General features: G+C 43.8%; 1 protein-coding gene across 3 annotated transcripts in view; it reads left to right on the forward strand.

Annotated features, from left to right (window-relative positions):
* LOC134447042 (inactive rhomboid protein 2-like) overlaps positions 1-16,758 on the forward strand; it is a 92,092-nt gene extending 75,334 nt beyond the window's left edge. For 2 of the 3 annotated variants that reach the window (XM_063196330.1, XM_063196341.1), the window contains one exon: positions 12,551-16,758. In XM_063196330.1, coding sequence (XP_063052400.1) covers positions 12,551-12,970 — 420 coding nt within the window. In that variant the 3' untranslated portion in view covers positions 12,971-16,758. The remainder of the gene's footprint in view (positions 1-12,550) is intronic. The other variant, XR_010034565.1, reaches the window with a different exon arrangement.
* Positions 16,759-18,100: the final 1,342 nt, after the last annotated feature.

Below are 18,100 nucleotides of genomic sequence, written 5' to 3' on the forward strand. Positions count from 1 at the left end.
CACACACACACACACACACACACACACACACACACACACACACACACACACACACACACACACACACACACACACACATCACAGGCAACCTGGCCAGCGCACTGTCCCTGCCCTACAGAGCAGAGGTACAACACACACACACACACACACACACACACACACACACACACACACACACACACACACACACACACACACACACACACACACACACACACACACACACACACACACACACACACACACACACACACATCACAGGCAACCTGGCCAGCGCCCTGTTCTTACCTTACAGAGCAGAGGTATGGATGGACTACGCCACTCATTCACAAACACACACTCTCTCTCTCTCTCTCTCTCACACACACACACACATACTGCACTGCACTGTTGTTTTTTATTTTAAAGATTTATTTTAAAGATTTATTTTTGATATAATATCGAACCCAGGTCGTCCGCATAGTAGACGAGAGCCCTAACGGTTAGGCCACTGTAGGGCCTTGTTTAGTTGCCTGTTTGTAAACCGTAGTTGGTGTCGGTGGATGAGCCTCAGATTACATCAGAGATTACAAGACTGCACTGTCTCTGTTTGGACAGTGGCCATCTAACCCTGTCACTAGAGTTGGTGACGTGGCACGTTGGTTGGCATCAGGACAGTGTCATCAGGGCATTCAGGGAGGAAGCTACCAGTAGTTTTATAATTGCCTTTGTGTTTTGTTGTATGATAAAAAAAAACTCTTTAGAAAAGAGTTAGAAAAGAATTGTAAAAAAATCTAGAGCGAATTGGAATCTATTTGTGAACTACAATGTAAATGAATGCCATAGTGCTTCAGGGTTATTGGGTCACTGACAAACTTCAGTTGGACAGGAATGGACATAACTCATTGCCAAAGAGGAAGTCACCCTAGTTAAAATGGCAAAGGCACTATTTTGGACTATGGCTATGTCCCTTTTTATAAAACCAAGATTTTAATACTGGTGTCAGTTATGTGGTATGATTGTGCTATCTTAAGCAGCACAGGGTGCTGTTGGGAAGACTATCGTGGGGTCATCCTCCAACTCGTCTCTTTTTTTGTCTGTAAAACCTCTATGTTGAAAACCACTATGTTTGCAGGGCCAGATTAACACACTGTAGCTGTGGGGCCCCAGGCCATCTTAATCCGGCCGTCTCCGTGTACTACCAATGTTGTTCATCTCAAGCTAATTCCACGTCCCATTCATCGCATGCTTGATGTGTTGATGGAAAGTTAAGGCCCCAATCCTCTTTGGGGGGTGTGGGTAATACCTGAGTGATGTCACTACTATCTCAGGCCGGAGAGGAGAGGAGAGGGTGATGAAACATCCCCTGGCTAAATCTGGACACACCACAGGAAGTGACGAGACATCGAGTGGGTGTGCATGGCCATAGGGCTGTGTGTACATCCTACCAACTGCAGTTGAAATACATGGGTTTACCGTTTGTAAACAATCCCTTGCTGTACACTGTTCAACCTCTGATTGTTGGAAACGGCTGTTGGTCAAAAAATGAGCTCACATGGTTGGCTACTTACTGTGGCATCTTGCTCCTCCTCACAACACTAATATTTGTAAATGAAAAACCTATGTACACTTTTAACAGCACACATGCTTTTAAATATATATATTAATATGTTTTTTCCGAGTTAATTAATCACCTTCACGAGACAGCTGATTCCTTAATTATCTAAAGTGCATCGGTTGTTTGTGGGCAGAAAAACCCACGTGCAGAAAACCTGGCTAGATGTCCAATATTATGACCGGCAGAATTTCCTGAATCTCCTTTCCGATGGTGTCGTTCTTTTAGGAAACCACAAGGGGTTGCAGTTACCTAGCTCCCCTTTGAGCCAGACATGTGCTCCTGCACGGGTTTTGGCTCTGCATGTGTCCGCATGTGTACAGAAGTCGTCTGGCATCTTTTTGTGTGGGAAAGCAGTAAGTAAGTGTGAATAAAATTACTATATCACCTTATCAAAGTTGACCTAACTGAAAGAAAGCCCACACAAGAAACTTTTAGGTAGCATTTAAAATCTGTGAGCAGATTTTATTGTTTAGCGGCCGGAGTAGTTATTGCGTGGAGACATGAAGTTTTCCACTCAATAAGTCCTGAAGTAGATACAAAAATCAATCCTATTTAAACATCTCCCAACCCCACAGTCCATGGTGTGTGCTTCTTCTGTGCACGTGGGGTCCCTCATGGCCAGACGCAGTCCATTGTCTTGTTGTCCAACGTATGCAATTTCATATTTCGTTGTTCAGCAGCCTTGTGACCACACAAATTAGATGCACATGTCTCCAATATTGAGGGTCCCGTGGCCCATTACAGAAAAGCTTACATACAAGAACATGTCACTATATGGGGACTTCCCCAGCCAGACTATAAGAATAAAATGAGAACATAATATAGGAATAGTAGAAGATTAAGAAAACTAACATGAAACAAATAAAGTGATTATACAACTGTGGTCTATATTCAAATGGTTATATTTTCATAATAACATGTATAAATGCAGTGAATCTTTTCACAGTAAGTAGATGTGGTTGAGAGCCAACTATGACTATTGTTAATGAATAGAGCAGCACACGCACGTGAAGAGATGGATCCCAGACAAAACAATGTGCTGAGGGAAAAAGGAGCTTACCCAGCTGGCACTGGTTCCCCCTGGCCGGACGCGGTGACCCGCTAAGGGGCTGGACTCAGTGTTGCCAGATGTGTCTGACCAAATCCCGCCCAAAAGCTTCTCAAAAACCGCCAGAATGCGCTAAATTCCGCCCAAATTCAATGAATTACATTGACTTCTATGGGCCCAAAATGGCCAATTTTTTCCGATTTTTACCCGCAGACGCTCATCCAAAGTAGCCCAATTGGGCGGGCACCCGCCCAATCTGGCAACACTGGCCTGGACTGTTGTCTAAACGGCACCTAACAGATGTGCTGGTCGCTCACGTTCGCTGTCAGGTTTCACTGTCGGTGCCCTTTGTTTACCTGTGTTGGTGTTGGCTGGTGGTGTATGTTGTTGGTACAGTACACCCATCTTTTTGTCTGTTGAATACCAAGTATTCAGTTTATCAGTAAATGAGTTTAACCAAACAGGACCACCTGACTACAGAAACTATAGAAACTGCAGATGTGCTGACTATTAATGGATGGTAATATCTTCATTCTTCACACATTTTTTTGTTGGAGGCCAAAACCACTTCACCTGGAGTAAATTTTCATTGAGAAGAAGTTTGCATTAACAGCTGAAAATCCTACGTTGGCAGTAGGCGATTCAAAAGTCAACTCCTTGGGGTGCGAAGACGGCTTCAGGTAATGGGCTGTAGATGTAGAAGACTAGAGGTGGATATTGCTTGTGGTGGTCACAGTTGTAATGAAGCTTCATCTAGATTATGTGTAGCTCTTTCAGTGCCATGGACTTGAAAACGCGTCTTTTCAGAATGTATGGCACAGTGGCAAAGACTTGATATCAAGTAATTTGCGTTTTTTTATGGGGGTGGGGCCTAATACGTTGATCTGGTATGTTTGTTGTTCACATGAACAAAGAACTAATTTTTGTATGGCTCTTGAAAAAACACTCAAATGTTGAAAAAAGCCTGGCAACCCCCCGGTCTGAATTTGAAAATGGCTGGCACTCAATGAGTTAAAGGTGCACTGTGTAAGATGTGGCCAGAATGGGTACTGCAACTATGCTGCTTATTGGAACTGTGCTGCATGTTGCCAAATTTGATCTTTTCATGAATATTTACTAAATAATAAACCAATAATCACTAGTTTAGCCAAAGTACAGTAAGTTTTGCTGCTGAAAATGTCTATTTCTGGATGTATTAGAAGTGCCATTTGCCCAATCATAATGAATACTTAGAATTTGGTGGTGGTGGTAAGTATTCATGAAAAAGGTAACATTTGTGAATGGGCAGCATGAAATCTGGAAATACACTACAAAAAATATTACACGATACACCTTTAACAACTNACCACCTATTGTTAATTCCGTTATTTATATTTTTAAATTTTTGCTTACAGTATTTACAGCACAGTACAAGCTGTGTATAATCCAATGTGAATGTTATGGAACGTTATGGCCATATGCTGTAACTTGTATAGGCACAGGTGGAGATTCCAGCTTTAAAAAGTGAAAAGAGATTTGTTTCATGTTTCTGTGCCCGTAACACAGCTGATCTCACTTGCTCATTGGCTTTGCGTGTACAATACTGTCAGCATATATAACTATGTGAACAGAATGTCTATCCGCCATGTTTGCATGCAATAATGTGAAAACATGCAGGCTACAGTACGTGTGACATATTTCCTGTGCTGTGTAATTTTAATCCCGGTACACTGCTCAGTACTTCTCCAGCTCCATAGTGTTTGCCTCACTGGGGGGGATGTGTGTCACGATGCGTCACGTCACTCTGACACGGTCGGGTGGGCGCTGGCTTGCGTCACTTTGTGGTCACCACCGACATAAGGCATCATAAATAAATAAACCTTACTGGCTTTCTCGTGACTTAAAATAGCAGACAACAAAAACACTCACTCTGCATTGCAACAACAAGTGAAGTGATGGTCAAGCCACTTAGCGTCGTGTTTCCCATAAAGCTAGCTTAGCACTAGCTTATCCCATTAGTAGTGTAGGTTATGCGCGCACATCCAGTAAAACAGGTGCTGGATCAAACAACCGTGCATAAAAGAAGAAAGAAAATCCGCACACTGTTACTGCTCACCATTTATTGAACACAACGTTTCGACCTCAGGCGGTCTTCGTCAGGTGTATAGGTGATCATAACAATATGGTGAGCAGTAACTGTGCGGATTTCCTTTCTTCTTTTAGCTTATCCCATTAGCCCTAACAGTAGGGGGCCTCTATTGTGCAGGCCTGAGGGGCCTATAGCTGCCTTGACGACAATAACAAATGGTTAAATAAAGGGATTTGCTGGACTGTGTAAACAATTTGTGTGCGGGTAATACGCAAAGCCAAGATTCGTCAACTGTGCCCAAACATTTGGGGTTTTTAGAGCAGGTTAAATGCCTAAATCATAATTTGCTGGACTGTGTAAACAATTTGTGAGGGTTACATGTAGTTATACAAAGACAAGATTCCTCAACTTTGCCCAAACATTTGGGGTTTTTAGAGCAGGTTGAATGCCTAAATCCTAAATCTGGGCAGTTTTTAAATCCACAAGTGGCTAGCAGGGTTGCCAGATATGACTGATTCCGGTTCAATATATGCTCTAAATGGGGCTTGCGACACTGAATCCTGCCCAATTCCATCTAAATCCATTCATTTTTAAATATTTTTAGGGGCTTTTTATGCCTTTATTGACAGGATAGTAATGAAATGCTGATAGGAAGTGAGTGTGAGAGAGAGAGATGGGGGAGGATTGGGAAATAACCCCGTCCGGACTCCCAAATGTGGGGGGCTTAGCACAGCGCCCCTTAAATCCATTCATTTTTATGGTTAAAAAAAATCTACAGAATAACTCGCCCAATAGTTTTTTATCTGCAGATGGCCACCGTAAACAGGCAGGGAAACGCCCCAATCTGGCAACCCCCGGTGGCCAGCTAATCTGAACCTTACTGCTGTCATGCTCGGTGTGTGACCTGTGACGTTGTGAGGTGAGGTGATCTCGTCAACACATGCCGCATGACGAGCGAGTGGCACGTTTTCGCCCGTGCAGGCGGGCGGTTAGGGAGGGAGGGAGAGGTCGGCTGAGAGCAGATGGCACGCCATGAGGTGCGTGACAGTGACGCTTCTCCTTACAACCAGATTAAAGACGGTACCCGAAGTGAAATGGCAAGCAAGGCTAGAGATCTTAGGAGCTGTTTACACGTTATATGGATACTTTTAAAAACGCATTGCTTTTGGCCTCTAGTTTACACATAAACTGTTTGAGATTTCAAAACATGCACATGTCGTGTTTACACATATGTGGATATTTTTTTATTCGTTTACTTGTAATCAGTACCTTACTGGAAGTGTGTATGCATGTGAACACACACACACACACACACACACACAGCTGCTTTGCAGTTCAGTAGCAAAGCGCTCTCTTTTGGTTCTATAACATTCCGTTGAAAAGTCAGTTCATTAGAGGCAAAAAAGACAATATCAGGGCTGTGACACTGAATCCTGCTGATAATAGTGATAATAGTGGCCTTATAGTACTGAGGGATTTTTGCAGATATATATAGAGTTTTTTGTATCATAAGTATCTCATATGGTAGTTTCATCAATGTCGCTTTTGTATTTTGATTGTCTTGAATGACTCACAACGGTAATGTTACCTAATAATGCTCCCTTCATCAACATGTACGCACAGATTATACATGTTGATGAAGATTATAACCGGGTCATATGTGTCATAAGGGTCACTAGTGCACTAGAGTATGGAAGGTATGAATTCTGTTTTTCGTTTTAAGCTCTCAGAGGAGGTTAGAGGAAAGGCACGTAGCCTATTATGTCAGGGAATCCCCAGCTCAATTCCCGCTCTCCTCTCCTTGCCTTGCCAGCTTCTCAGCTTAAGCCGCTCCTGAGAAGTTCAAAGTCTGCTCACGCGCAGCAGCAGCAACAGTCGGCCCATAACCTCCCAGCCAGCCAGCCCCCGGCTTTCACTTTTCACTCCCAGGCCAAACGAACGTGGTGTGAGGTCTTTGCACTAGTTGCATAGATTTTTTTTAAAAAATTGAGTCTATACATACAATTGTTTAGAAAATCGCAAGTTACTGTTTTCATTAAGTCATTCAAGAGGATTAAAATAGAAAAGACTGTATAAGTGGCTGAAGTGACATTAATGACACCTGCATTTTGAATTTTAAACCAGCTGCACTCGTTTGTTTCTGTCGGCCGCAGACGTAGCACCCCACTGTTCTCCATCAGCTTGAACATGTAGGCGGCAGGCCTTGACATTAACTTTTTCACCCTCCGGCCTCTGTGGCTAGTTGTTTTTCCCTAGTCCCTAGCCATTCAGGTATTCCACTAGCCACAGATTTTATATTGTTTTTTTCATTCTTTATCATGATGGTGTACGTCTAACCGAGGTGCTAAAGCAAGATGAATGTGTAGCAACCAGGGCTTGAAAACGAAATTATTTTTCAAACGTTCCGTTCCGAACGGTTCAGGCAAGTTTCAGTTTAACGTTTTCGTTCCTGCAATTGTTCCCCCACAAAAATATCGTTCCTTAACCGGTTCGGAACGAAAAATAACGTTCGTTCTTAACGTTCCTGCAGTGTTTAACGGCCATATTAAGTCTATTTTCGTGGACTTTATCTTAGAATAGACGTACTCATTATTTCCCCTTGATTTACACAGCTATTCTCAAAAATAATAACACACCCAAAAACACTCAGATGGGCTATCCATCCTGGCAGATTTAACCGGATGCCTATAATTCTTATCAAAAGTAGCCTATGCCAGCCCAGTAGCGGTGGGTGGATGTTGATTAGGGAGGCACAATACAGAATAGCCAGAGAGAGTTCCTAAAAAATCTCTGGAATAGCGCAGGTAAACGTCAGCATAATAAGAGGTGTCGATAGGCATGGATATCAGTTCTTGCCTAGCTATTTAATAGGCCATCGATGAGGTTTGCAGCAAGTGAAACGTGTAAGTAAAAGGGACACAGTTTGCGCCACAAAAAAAATCCCAAACTGTTTTGAGATGTGCACGATGCAAGGGGTCACTAGTTCTAAAGAAGGGACAGGTTGCATAGTCTGAAACCTCGGATATGCTCTCAGATATCGGCAACCAACCATCCCAGTGCAAGTCCATCACCACAAAACCGGAGACCTTTTGTAGCCTAACAGACAACCGTCACAAAATAGTAAGAGTTTCCACGTAGTCCATCCCATCAGCCCAGCCCTCTGCACAACAGAAGAGAATAATAACTTAAACAACAACAAATGCGCTGTCTTTCTCTAGTCCCTGCTTGTTGTCACACGCGACCTACTGTTCGTGATGACAGCCAGGAAATATTGCGCATCGAAACATTGAGCGGGCCAGCTAACGTCAGCTAGCTTCTGTCCATCTGCCACGAATGACTTTATCCCGCATTGACCACAACAACAGATAAATAAGACGTCCTTGATTACAGCACATAAAACACCAGCTCTCACCTCTCTTCTCTACAACCGACAGTGGGATACGCTGCGCACAACAAAAGCACTTCAGTAACTTTACAACATAATTTGCCATAACCGCATTGAACATCGAGGCACTCGGCGGTGCCATTACAAGTAGTAAGCTAAACATGACTTACCCACCAGTTGCCTCTCGAGAGCACTCTGCGAATTAGGTTCATCAAATCGCCTATCCAATTCCTTTGCAAATCATAGACTGTGGTCCTGTAGGAATCCCAACACCGATCTCAAGACATGTTCTATTTTGCTCTCTCCATGGTGTCAATATAAAACTCTGTAGACTGTCCGTGAATGAGACTGAAGAACAGCGCGGGTAAAGTGTCATTTCTCTTACAAAAACTTATTTGATATTGGTGGTCAACAACTTTAGGTCGGGTTTAATAGAGCCAACTTCCAATCACTACGAGAAAGCCAGGAGAACAGAGACAGTTTAGTTCTAGTTTCCTATCAAAATCTCTGAGGAGAAGCATATCCTAAAATTTACCCAGGAAGTTTCTCCATACAATGCGCAGTCGCACCCTGATTGGCTGCTCCTCAATATTTTATCAATCGGCGGCAAGAGCTCAGGTGAAGCAAAATGCTGTTTTTTTTTTTTTTTTTTTTAATTATTATTATTATTATAAAATAGACAAGTACAGTCAGAGACAAAATGCTGTTGCTGTATGCATGTTTCCCCTCATACAGTAGCCGAACTAAAAGACTGTCGCCATGGTTACTCCTCAAACAAAGTCGTGCACTTGTATGAAATATAGAGAACGGAAAAAAAAACGTTATTAACCGGTTTGTGGATTTCAGAATAACGTTTTTGTTCCGGAACACTTGAAGACCATTTCGTTTTCGTTTCCGTTTCCGTTCCTTGTAAAATTCCATAAAATTTCGTTCGTTTTCGGTTTTCGTTTTCGTTCCTTGAACCGGTTCGGAGCCCTGGTAGCAACTGAGTTAGAGTTTTTCTCTTGACCTTAAATACAAACAGTAGATATACAAGGGGCAAACAACAGAATATAGGTACTATGATGCATATGTCATATCAAGAAGTAAGCTGCCAGCCAAATTGGCTAGTGACACTGAAAGTATTACTAGCCACAGCCAAGTTTTACCAGCATTTGGCCGGTTGGCAGGTGCCAGTGTCAAGCCCTGGTAGGCGGCTGGTATCACTTCACAGCACGACCTCATTGGCCCAGCAGCATACGGCACAGTAGTAGCACTGGAAGCCGTCCGTCCTCACCGTATCTGTACAGGGTCTCCCAAGTTTTTCTTGCACATCTGTCAAAGGCCTCCCTCAAACAGCAGGGTGCACAATCTCAGGCTCATACGATACTATAATATACAGAAACTTTCAATGCTTCTACTTCTTCGTTTGTCAACCAGCTCCTTGACGATGTGTCCTCGGTTCTGGCGCTTCGCAGCTACGGTTTTCTTGGTGTGGGGTCTTCCCCTCTTGGACAGGGCCTCGTAGTCTGATGCAGAGGAGACTGAGTCAAAGTCAACGTCTGCAGAGGAGTCAGTCTGTGGGTGCATTCCAATCTGCGGACTTCCGTCCTCCCTTGCTCACTTGCCTGCTTGTGACCTCATCATGATGTCACTGACGACAGAAAATGAATTCAATATCTTGCAAAAGCACAATGCTAATGTCATTTTTTCATTTGCAATTGGGATGATGAATGAAAAACTGTCCCCCAAAAGTTGTGGCTAGCCTGACAGCGGGGAAACTTTATTGTTTTCTCCATGGAGGCGAGGCCAGGAGGTGGGGTGAGGCCACAAGCTCAAGTGGAGGAGGGTAGTGTGCAATCTCATTAGTCTCCTCGTCTGGGGAAGGGAAACGTGATGCGAGTCAGTGTCATGCTGCAAGTGTTACTAGTGACGTCGGCGGCCATCTTTATTTGGCGTGTTGGCGGCACAGTTGACCCTTAGTTGAGGAGGTGTGGCCAGGGGTGAGGAATCGGCATGTGGTCCACAGTGGCACACCTGTTCCCTTGCCCTCCTCTCTGTCTTCCTCTCTGTTTTCCTCACTCTCTCTCTTTTCCCCACTCTCTCTTTTCCTCACTCTCTCTTTCATCCTCTCTGTTTTCCTCTCTCTCTCTCTTTCATCCTCTCTCTTTTCCTCACTCACTCTCTCTCTCTGTGAAATGCATTTTGACACAGCAATTTTTTTGGCAGCTGGGAATTTCAAACCACGTTTCCCACAGACCAAGGGGCATTTTGTGGTTCTAGGGGCTCCCCCCCTTCAGAGTTTTTTTGTCAGGTTTTTTTTTCTCTTAAGAATATTCTTGCATTTAACTACAAATAATATGTTGCAACTACCGTGAATTGTCACATGAAAGAATAAGTTACCCGTCAAAGTGGCTAGTGAGACTGCAATTGTTACTAGCCACAGCCAAGTTTTACCAGCATTTTGCCGACTGGCAGATACCAATGTCAAGCCCTGATACAGACATAGAATTACATTTTAAGGTTTTACAACTCAGGTTATAAATAAGTGTAAGTGTGAATACCTACAAACATACAGTTATGCTTTAACATTTAAGACACAGCCCTATCAATAAATTCTCTTATGGGGAGAAACGTGGCAGAAAAGTGAGTGAAAGAAAAGAAAAAGCCCCCACGTGCCTGGACAGCAATTGGACTAACCCCATCATTGACATCAACAATAACATCTGCTGTATGAGTGACCGGATGCCTTCGGATATTAGCAATTACAGTACACATGCTGTGTGCCTCATTGTTCTGTGTTGTTTTTAATTGCTGTTTTTAACTGCCAGCTCTCCTGTGTTTCTACCTTCAACAATTTTTGAACGGCTAATATTTTTTAATGCTCAACAATTTTTAAATGGCTATTATTTTTTTAATGCTTCACAATTTCTGAATGGCTATTAATGTTTTTTTTTTCTTCATGCTGAACATTTTTCATACACAGAGATAATTGGCGGGTATTGCTGACCTGGCTACCCTTTATCATTAGAATAACAACCCTGCACTCATTTGAACCCTACCGTCCAACCACTAAGGTGTCAGAGATGCAGCACATTCACCCATCGCACCCAGCACCTGCCATTCTCTTTTTTGACCCTGACTGACTGTGTTTTGTTTTGTGCTGTATTGTATTGCCATAATGACAGCTGTGGCTTTGCGCTCTGCCATTAGTGAGCTATTAGCGGTGACGTCTGAAGGAATTGAGGACGTAAGCTTTTAACGCTCACGTTTGTCTGTTGAGTCAACTAACAGCATGATTGGGAGTTTTGTCGTTTACAAAGAATAGTCACAGGTTGTGGTGTGTGGATGGATGATTCATTCATAAAGTGCATACTGTTCATTCACAATTATTTTCTGTGGCTGTGGGGAGCTGTGCGTTATATGCCGTCACCTTTCAAACAATGCAATATAGTCTAGGCAGGATTTCTGAAAAGGTGCTTATTTATGGTCCTGGAGGCAAATTGTGGTAATTGTTTTTTTTTTGGTCTAGAACTGATTGAAGGGTGCTGAATCCAAATCTACTGTATACCAGAAAAAGTCGTTTTTGTAAGAGCGCTTCCTGGACTCAAAAAAGGTGCTCTTTGAGGTGCTCTTTGGATGGGCAAAATTAGACGTTGAAAAAGGAAAAAATACCAAGGCACTCTCTTCAAAAGTAAAAAGCCTTTATTCCATGGCTTGGTTACAATTAACCTTTAAAAAACTCCAACATGTTTCGGCCGTCTAGCCTTCCTCAGGGAGTCAACCCTGTAAAACTGTATACCAGGCTCAAAAATGTACCGAAATGCCTAAAACGGACAAAATCCAATTTGGCCGCCACCACCTGACATCTGCTGCTAAAAACACGCCAATGGCCTTGTTTACCTGAGACATTTAATTCAGAATGAACTCGATTCCGCTTTGTAAACATCATGTAAACACATCACAATTCGGATTGAAATGAAAGTTCAATGTTATCTCGATGGAACTATTTCATTTTGAATTATTAATTCGTAATTAGAAACATCGTGTAAACGTCGCCATTGACCCCAAACCCATTTAAACTCTTTTCTGCAGGAGAGTCAGGTCAGCTCCACGTTCTCCTGTTTGTGGAGCTGTCGTGCTAGAACTATTTAATTCCATTGCCACAAACCCATTTCAACTCCTGTTTCTGCAGGTGGGCCCGGCGGGCTCCCAGTTCGGCCTGCTGGCGTGCCTGTTCAAGGAGCTTAACCCGAACCCATTTGAACTCCTGTATAATTTCTGCAGATGGGTCCGGCGGGCTCACAGTTCGGCCTGCTGGCGTGCCTCAGCCTGTTCGTGGAGCTGTGATGCTATATTGACTATACTCTTGTGTTTCTGCAGGTGGGTCCGGCGGGTTCCCAGTTCGGCCTGCTGGCGTGCCTCTTCGTGGAGCTGTGATGTTATATTGACTATACTCTTGTGTTTCTGCAGGTGGGTCCGGCGGGCTCGCAGTTCGGCCTGCTGGCGTGCCTGTTCGTGGAGCTGTTCCAGTGTTGGCAGATCCTGGCCACGCCGTGGAAGGCCTTCCTGAAGCTCCTGGGCATCGTGCTGTTCCTGTTCTTCTGCGGCCTGCTGCCCTGGATCGACAACATCGCCCACATCTTCGGCTTCCTGAGCGGCCTGCTGCTCTCCTTCGCCTTCCTGCCCTACGTCACCTTCAACGCCTTCGACAAGTACCGCAAGCGGGCGCTCATCATCGTCTCGCTGCTGGCCTACGCCGGCCTCTTCTCCTCGCTCATCGTCTGGTTCTACATCTACCCCATCAACTGGACCTGGCTGGAGCACCTCACCTGCCTGCCCTTCACCAGCAAGTTCTGCGAGCGCTACGACATCGACCACGTGGTGCACTGATGATGCACGACGCAAAGAGAGAAAAGGAGATGGAGAAGGGGACATCGACCATGTAGTGCACTGATCTATGCACGACGCATAGACAGAGACAGAGAGACATCGACCACATGGTGCACTAATGCATGCAGAGAGAGACAGAGACGGAGAGAGAAACAGAGCGAGAGAAGGATGCATCAAGTAATAGGACATCGATCATATCGTGCACTGATGCATGCAGAGAGAGAGAAAGAGCCAAGGATGGATGTATCAGGTACTATGACATTGACCATTTGCCACATTGATGCAGAGGGAGGAGACTTTAAGAGACTTTTAAGTTCTTTGAGTGGTATGACATTGACCATGTGTTGTTTCATTGACTGATGCAGAGAGCAAGAAAGAGGTGAATCAAGGTGCGAGGAGGACATGAACCACACGGTACATGGATGGGAGAGAGAGACAGAGATGGGCGAGTGCCCACATCTCCAATCCCTCCCTCCACAAACCACATGGATATTTGAAAGGCCTGAGGGAGGGTGGGATGTTAACGAGGGAGGGGGCAAATGCACCACTTCATGTCTGGAGAACTCGGTCTGCCTCTTCTGACTTCCATACACTCTCGACCGAGAGATGGTAGTTACCTGCATCGGCTTGTCTTCGGGATTCAGTAAACGCACACCGTGTGAGGTGCGCACGGCGGACAATTGGGTTCAACTTGATGAAAAGAATGGTCGTCGCGCACTCGGAACTTCATGCAGTTACATTTAATAAGACCCTGATGAAGGCGTAAGCCGAAACGTTGGTCTTATTAAATGTAACGGCATGAAGTTCCGAGTGTGCGACGACCATTCTTTTCATCAAGTCACCTGCATGGGGAAAAGAAAACTTGCATATTCCGTTCCGTACACCCGCAACACTTGATGAAGACACTGGGCTCGTTTACATGAGATAGTATTTAATTCAGAATTAACTCAATTTAATTCTGCATAAAACTTAATTCCGCTTTGAAAACATTATGTAAACACTTAACGATTCAGAAGGAAATGAAAGTGCAACGTAAACTTGACGAGCTATTTTATTCTGAATGATTAATTTGGAGCTAAAAACATCATGTAAACATGGCCGCTGTGTACAAGTCAAGCCACTTCCTCCCGTCCTCTCTTGTGGTCCCAAGCCACTTCCTCCTTTCATGTGGCCCCCTGTTCTTGTGACACAAGGATTTTACTTCATTGATGATGGAATTTTTCATCCAACATCTTACAAAAAACACATTTCACAGGTCCTTGGGTTCCCTCACTTGCAGTTTAGATGTTGCATGGGAGGAAATATCTCAAAACGTTCTACCGGAATGTGCTGATTGACAGCAGGGAAACCGGTAACGCTTTACTTTACGGTACAGTAATTGCTGTGTACTTTCGGGGTAACAACAGGGTAACAGAGAGAAGTTACATGGTATCTAACAGGTGAAAAGGGGGTAATTACAAAGTAAATACTATATAATACACATATCTCAATAATTACTAGAAACTACTGTGTATTTTCTAACCATCTAATCATCAAACTTCTCTCTGTTACCCTGTTGTTACCCAATTAATGGTATTTACTTTGTAATTACCCCCTTTTTACCCTTTAGATACTATGTAACTTCTCTCTGTTACCCTGTTGTTACCCAGAAAGTACTCCGTAATTACATATGGTAACTGTACCGTAAAGTAAAGCGTTACCGGGAAACCTAATAGTATTCTCCATGAAGGAGGACAACACAGAGGAAAGAGAACAGGAGGATCAGGAAAGGATTGGGGGGGGGGGGGTAGTTTGACCAGAACTCATTGGGACAGGAAAGGGTATTGGACCACTCACCATTTACGCACATTTCAGTTTTGTAACGTGAAAGAAAATCTTGAATTTGTTTTTTTTTTTTCAAGCAAGGGCTCCGTAGTAGAGCAGCTCTGAGGCCTTACTCTCCGTATAAGCCATAACTGATTCAGGATATACAGGTACCAAGCAATCGGACTCACACAGAATGTTTAAAACATCTTCATTTGGCATATCCACTCACACAGCCTGATGACCGAATTCTACAGTCACCATTTCTCTCTCACCGATTTGTGTCAATTAATTTAATGCCATGAACAATGTGGTATATTTTTTTACAGATAAAATTCATCAAGTGCACTGACTGTTTTTTATATGATATGATAAGTGATTTCAACAACGCCTTCCTGAGGTCATTTCTGTTGTCTCAGGTACTTCCACAGTGGAGTGTAAGTAATTGATACTGCTCTTTTTTTTCTCAGACTGTAATCGCCCACCACATTTCCATATCAAAGGGGACATATCTCTTGTGTTTTGTCCAATCGCACATTTCATTCGCCTTTTCTGTAGAGTGCATACTGTCGACTTGAACGGGACGTTCTTTCAGTTGTTTAAAGAGATGCCAAGCTGGTCAAACTCCTGTAATGTACAGGAAGTGCTGACTGAATGCTTTTTTTTTTTTTACATTACATTACATTACACTTTGCTGACGCTTTCATTTATTCAAAGTGACTTACAACTATTATTTTTCAAGGTATTGGTAACAGTCCCTGGAGCAATGTGGGGTTAGGTGCCTTGCTCAAGGGCACTTCAGCCATGGGCAGAGATGTAGGGAGAGGTCAGGGGGGATTCCAACCTGCAATCCCTAGATTGAAAGACCAACTCTCTAACCACTAGGCCACGGCTGCCCTGCATGAACTGTGCCTTTGAGGTTGGCCGTTGTCCACAGCACCGTGCCTCTCTATCTGTATTGATGTGTCGCTCTGTGCCCCTGTCTGTCTGTCTGTCTGTCTGCCTGTCTCTTTGTCTCCTTCTATCGGTCTCTCTGCCTGCCTGTCTCTTCTTCTATCTTTGTTTTTTCCACACGTATAGTACACATGTAATAGACACACGTTCAGACTCGCACTCAAAACACGAGGCACACACTCAAGCGCCATGTGGCACATGCGGCCACCCCCTGGGTTGTTCTGGGCAGGACAAAACAAATCAGCCATATAGTTGTCCAGTGACCAGCCAGCCTTGTTTCCCGTTGTGCTGCCCGTGCTGGGATTAGGACCGATCTTCGCCGTAGATATAACTGCCCAGTGCCAGCTTTGGTTCCCGTTGTGCGGTGCTGGGATTAGAACCGATCTTCGCCTCGGTTGGTGAGTGAGCGTCTCGTCTGCTTTATCCACTGTGAAAGGATGACTGTGAAAATGGATTATGGCCTAATTTGAGAACTCTCGGTGTGGTGGATTTGTGTAATCACCACCAACCCCACCTCCCACCTCCCTCCTCCTGCTTGTTTTTATGTATTTCATCCGGGAATCGTACTTAAGGGATGACTCAGAATGTTAAAGAATCGACATTTAAAAATACGAGTCGTTATTTATCCCCTCCAATCAGGAAAATTCAGTGAGAGTGAAACGTTGCAGTGTTGTTTTTTTCCCCTTGCCAAGTTCCAGGCATTGACTTGTTTTTGTGAGATACCTTCACCTCAATATATAGGCCGTTGATTTTAAGGATGCAGTGTGCCTTTTTTTTTTTTAAGCAAAAAATATCTTGGTCTATGTTTGACTACATTTTATTGTGAATGCCTTCATTTCTATTAATACTAATAACAACCTGTACAGATGGGACGGGACCAAATAGATATCAATTATTTAAATAAATAAAAGGGAAACTGTAAAAAATGATGTACCGTACTGATGTATTGAAATATGTTTGTTGTGTTTTACATGATATGTGTCATATTAAAAAAAATGTTTATTTTGTTGAAATAAATCTACATACATTCATATTGAAGTGTAAGGAGCGTTGGTTGGTGATGTCTCGTGCTGTGTTTCTGTGAGCTGCACCTGCACAGACGGGTTGAGGAGGTGGATTGGAGGGGATTGTCTCCATTGCAATCCTCACTCTTGGCAGTGTTGCCAGATTGGGCTGTTTCCCGCCCAATTGGGCTGCTTAGGATGGTCGTGTGCGGGTAAAAATGGCATTTAGCAGAAAAACCCACCAAATTTGTGCCATAGAAATCAATAGAATTGGGCGGGATTTAGTGCTTCCAGGTGGGTTTTGAGCATTTTTTGGGCTGGAAATCATCAGCCTCATCTGGCAACCCTGACTCTTAGAGGTGTAATCTCCACTCTCAGTCAGCCACACTGCAACCCACTACATGCTGCTAGACAACTAGTATTGCCCTGAGCATAGACACATAGTGAATTCAGGTAAATTGGGCCACTTTTTGTTGCATATAAGCCAATGGCCAAAAGTGGCCCAATTTACCTGAATTCACCCCTACGTATAGTAATACACTTTTTTTCAAAGTGTAGAGGCGAATAGAATTTACAGATATCACCTCTATATGGTTTTGTTAACAACTGTTAACAACTGTCTACAACTGTAAATAGCTGTTTTCAAACGCACATCCAGTCTGGTCCACTGTTGCCAAACGCCAATCACACACAACTATCTTTGTGGATTCACTTTCAGTGACTGCTGCAGGTCTTGTAGCGTACAGTAGACTTAAACAAGTGAAAGTGAAGTGAAAGCCCATTGGGAAACTCCAACTCCCATTGTCATTGTGACACAGCACTCCACAGCACACAAGTGAACACTGCACACTGCACACAACGAAATTGCATTTTATGCCTCACCCGTGCAAGGGGGCAGCCCTCAGTGGCGCCCCATGGGGAGCAGTGCGGTGGGACGGTACCATGCTCAGGGTACCTCAGTCATGGAGGAGGATGGGGGAGAGCACTGGTTGATTACTCCCCCCACCAACCTGGCGGGTCGGGAGTCGAACCGGCAACCTCAGGGATGCAAGTCTGACGCCCTAACCGCTCACCCATGACTGACTTAGGTACTGTTTCCACGTAGCTGGATATTTTTATATGTGGATATTTTTCTCTCCTGGTTGCATTGGTTTTGCATTGGTTTTGGCCTTCCGTTTCCACGTAGCAGATATTTAAAATCCCGGTATAAAAAACAGGAGAAAAATATATCCTGTTTAGGGGGCTGAAATGCATCCGTTACAATGGAGGATTTATTTTTATTCACATGTTGCGTTTACACCTCAACAGGAGAAAAAAAATACCCTGCTAAAAAAATATCCTGCTACGTGGAAACAGCACCTTAATGCAT

The sequence above is a fragment of the Engraulis encrasicolus genome, chromosome 1 (assembly GCF_034702125.1).
Source record: "Engraulis encrasicolus isolate BLACKSEA-1 chromosome 1, IST_EnEncr_1.0, whole genome shotgun sequence".
NCBI classification, from domain to species: domain Eukaryota; kingdom Metazoa; phylum Chordata; class Actinopteri; order Clupeiformes; family Engraulidae; genus Engraulis; species Engraulis encrasicolus.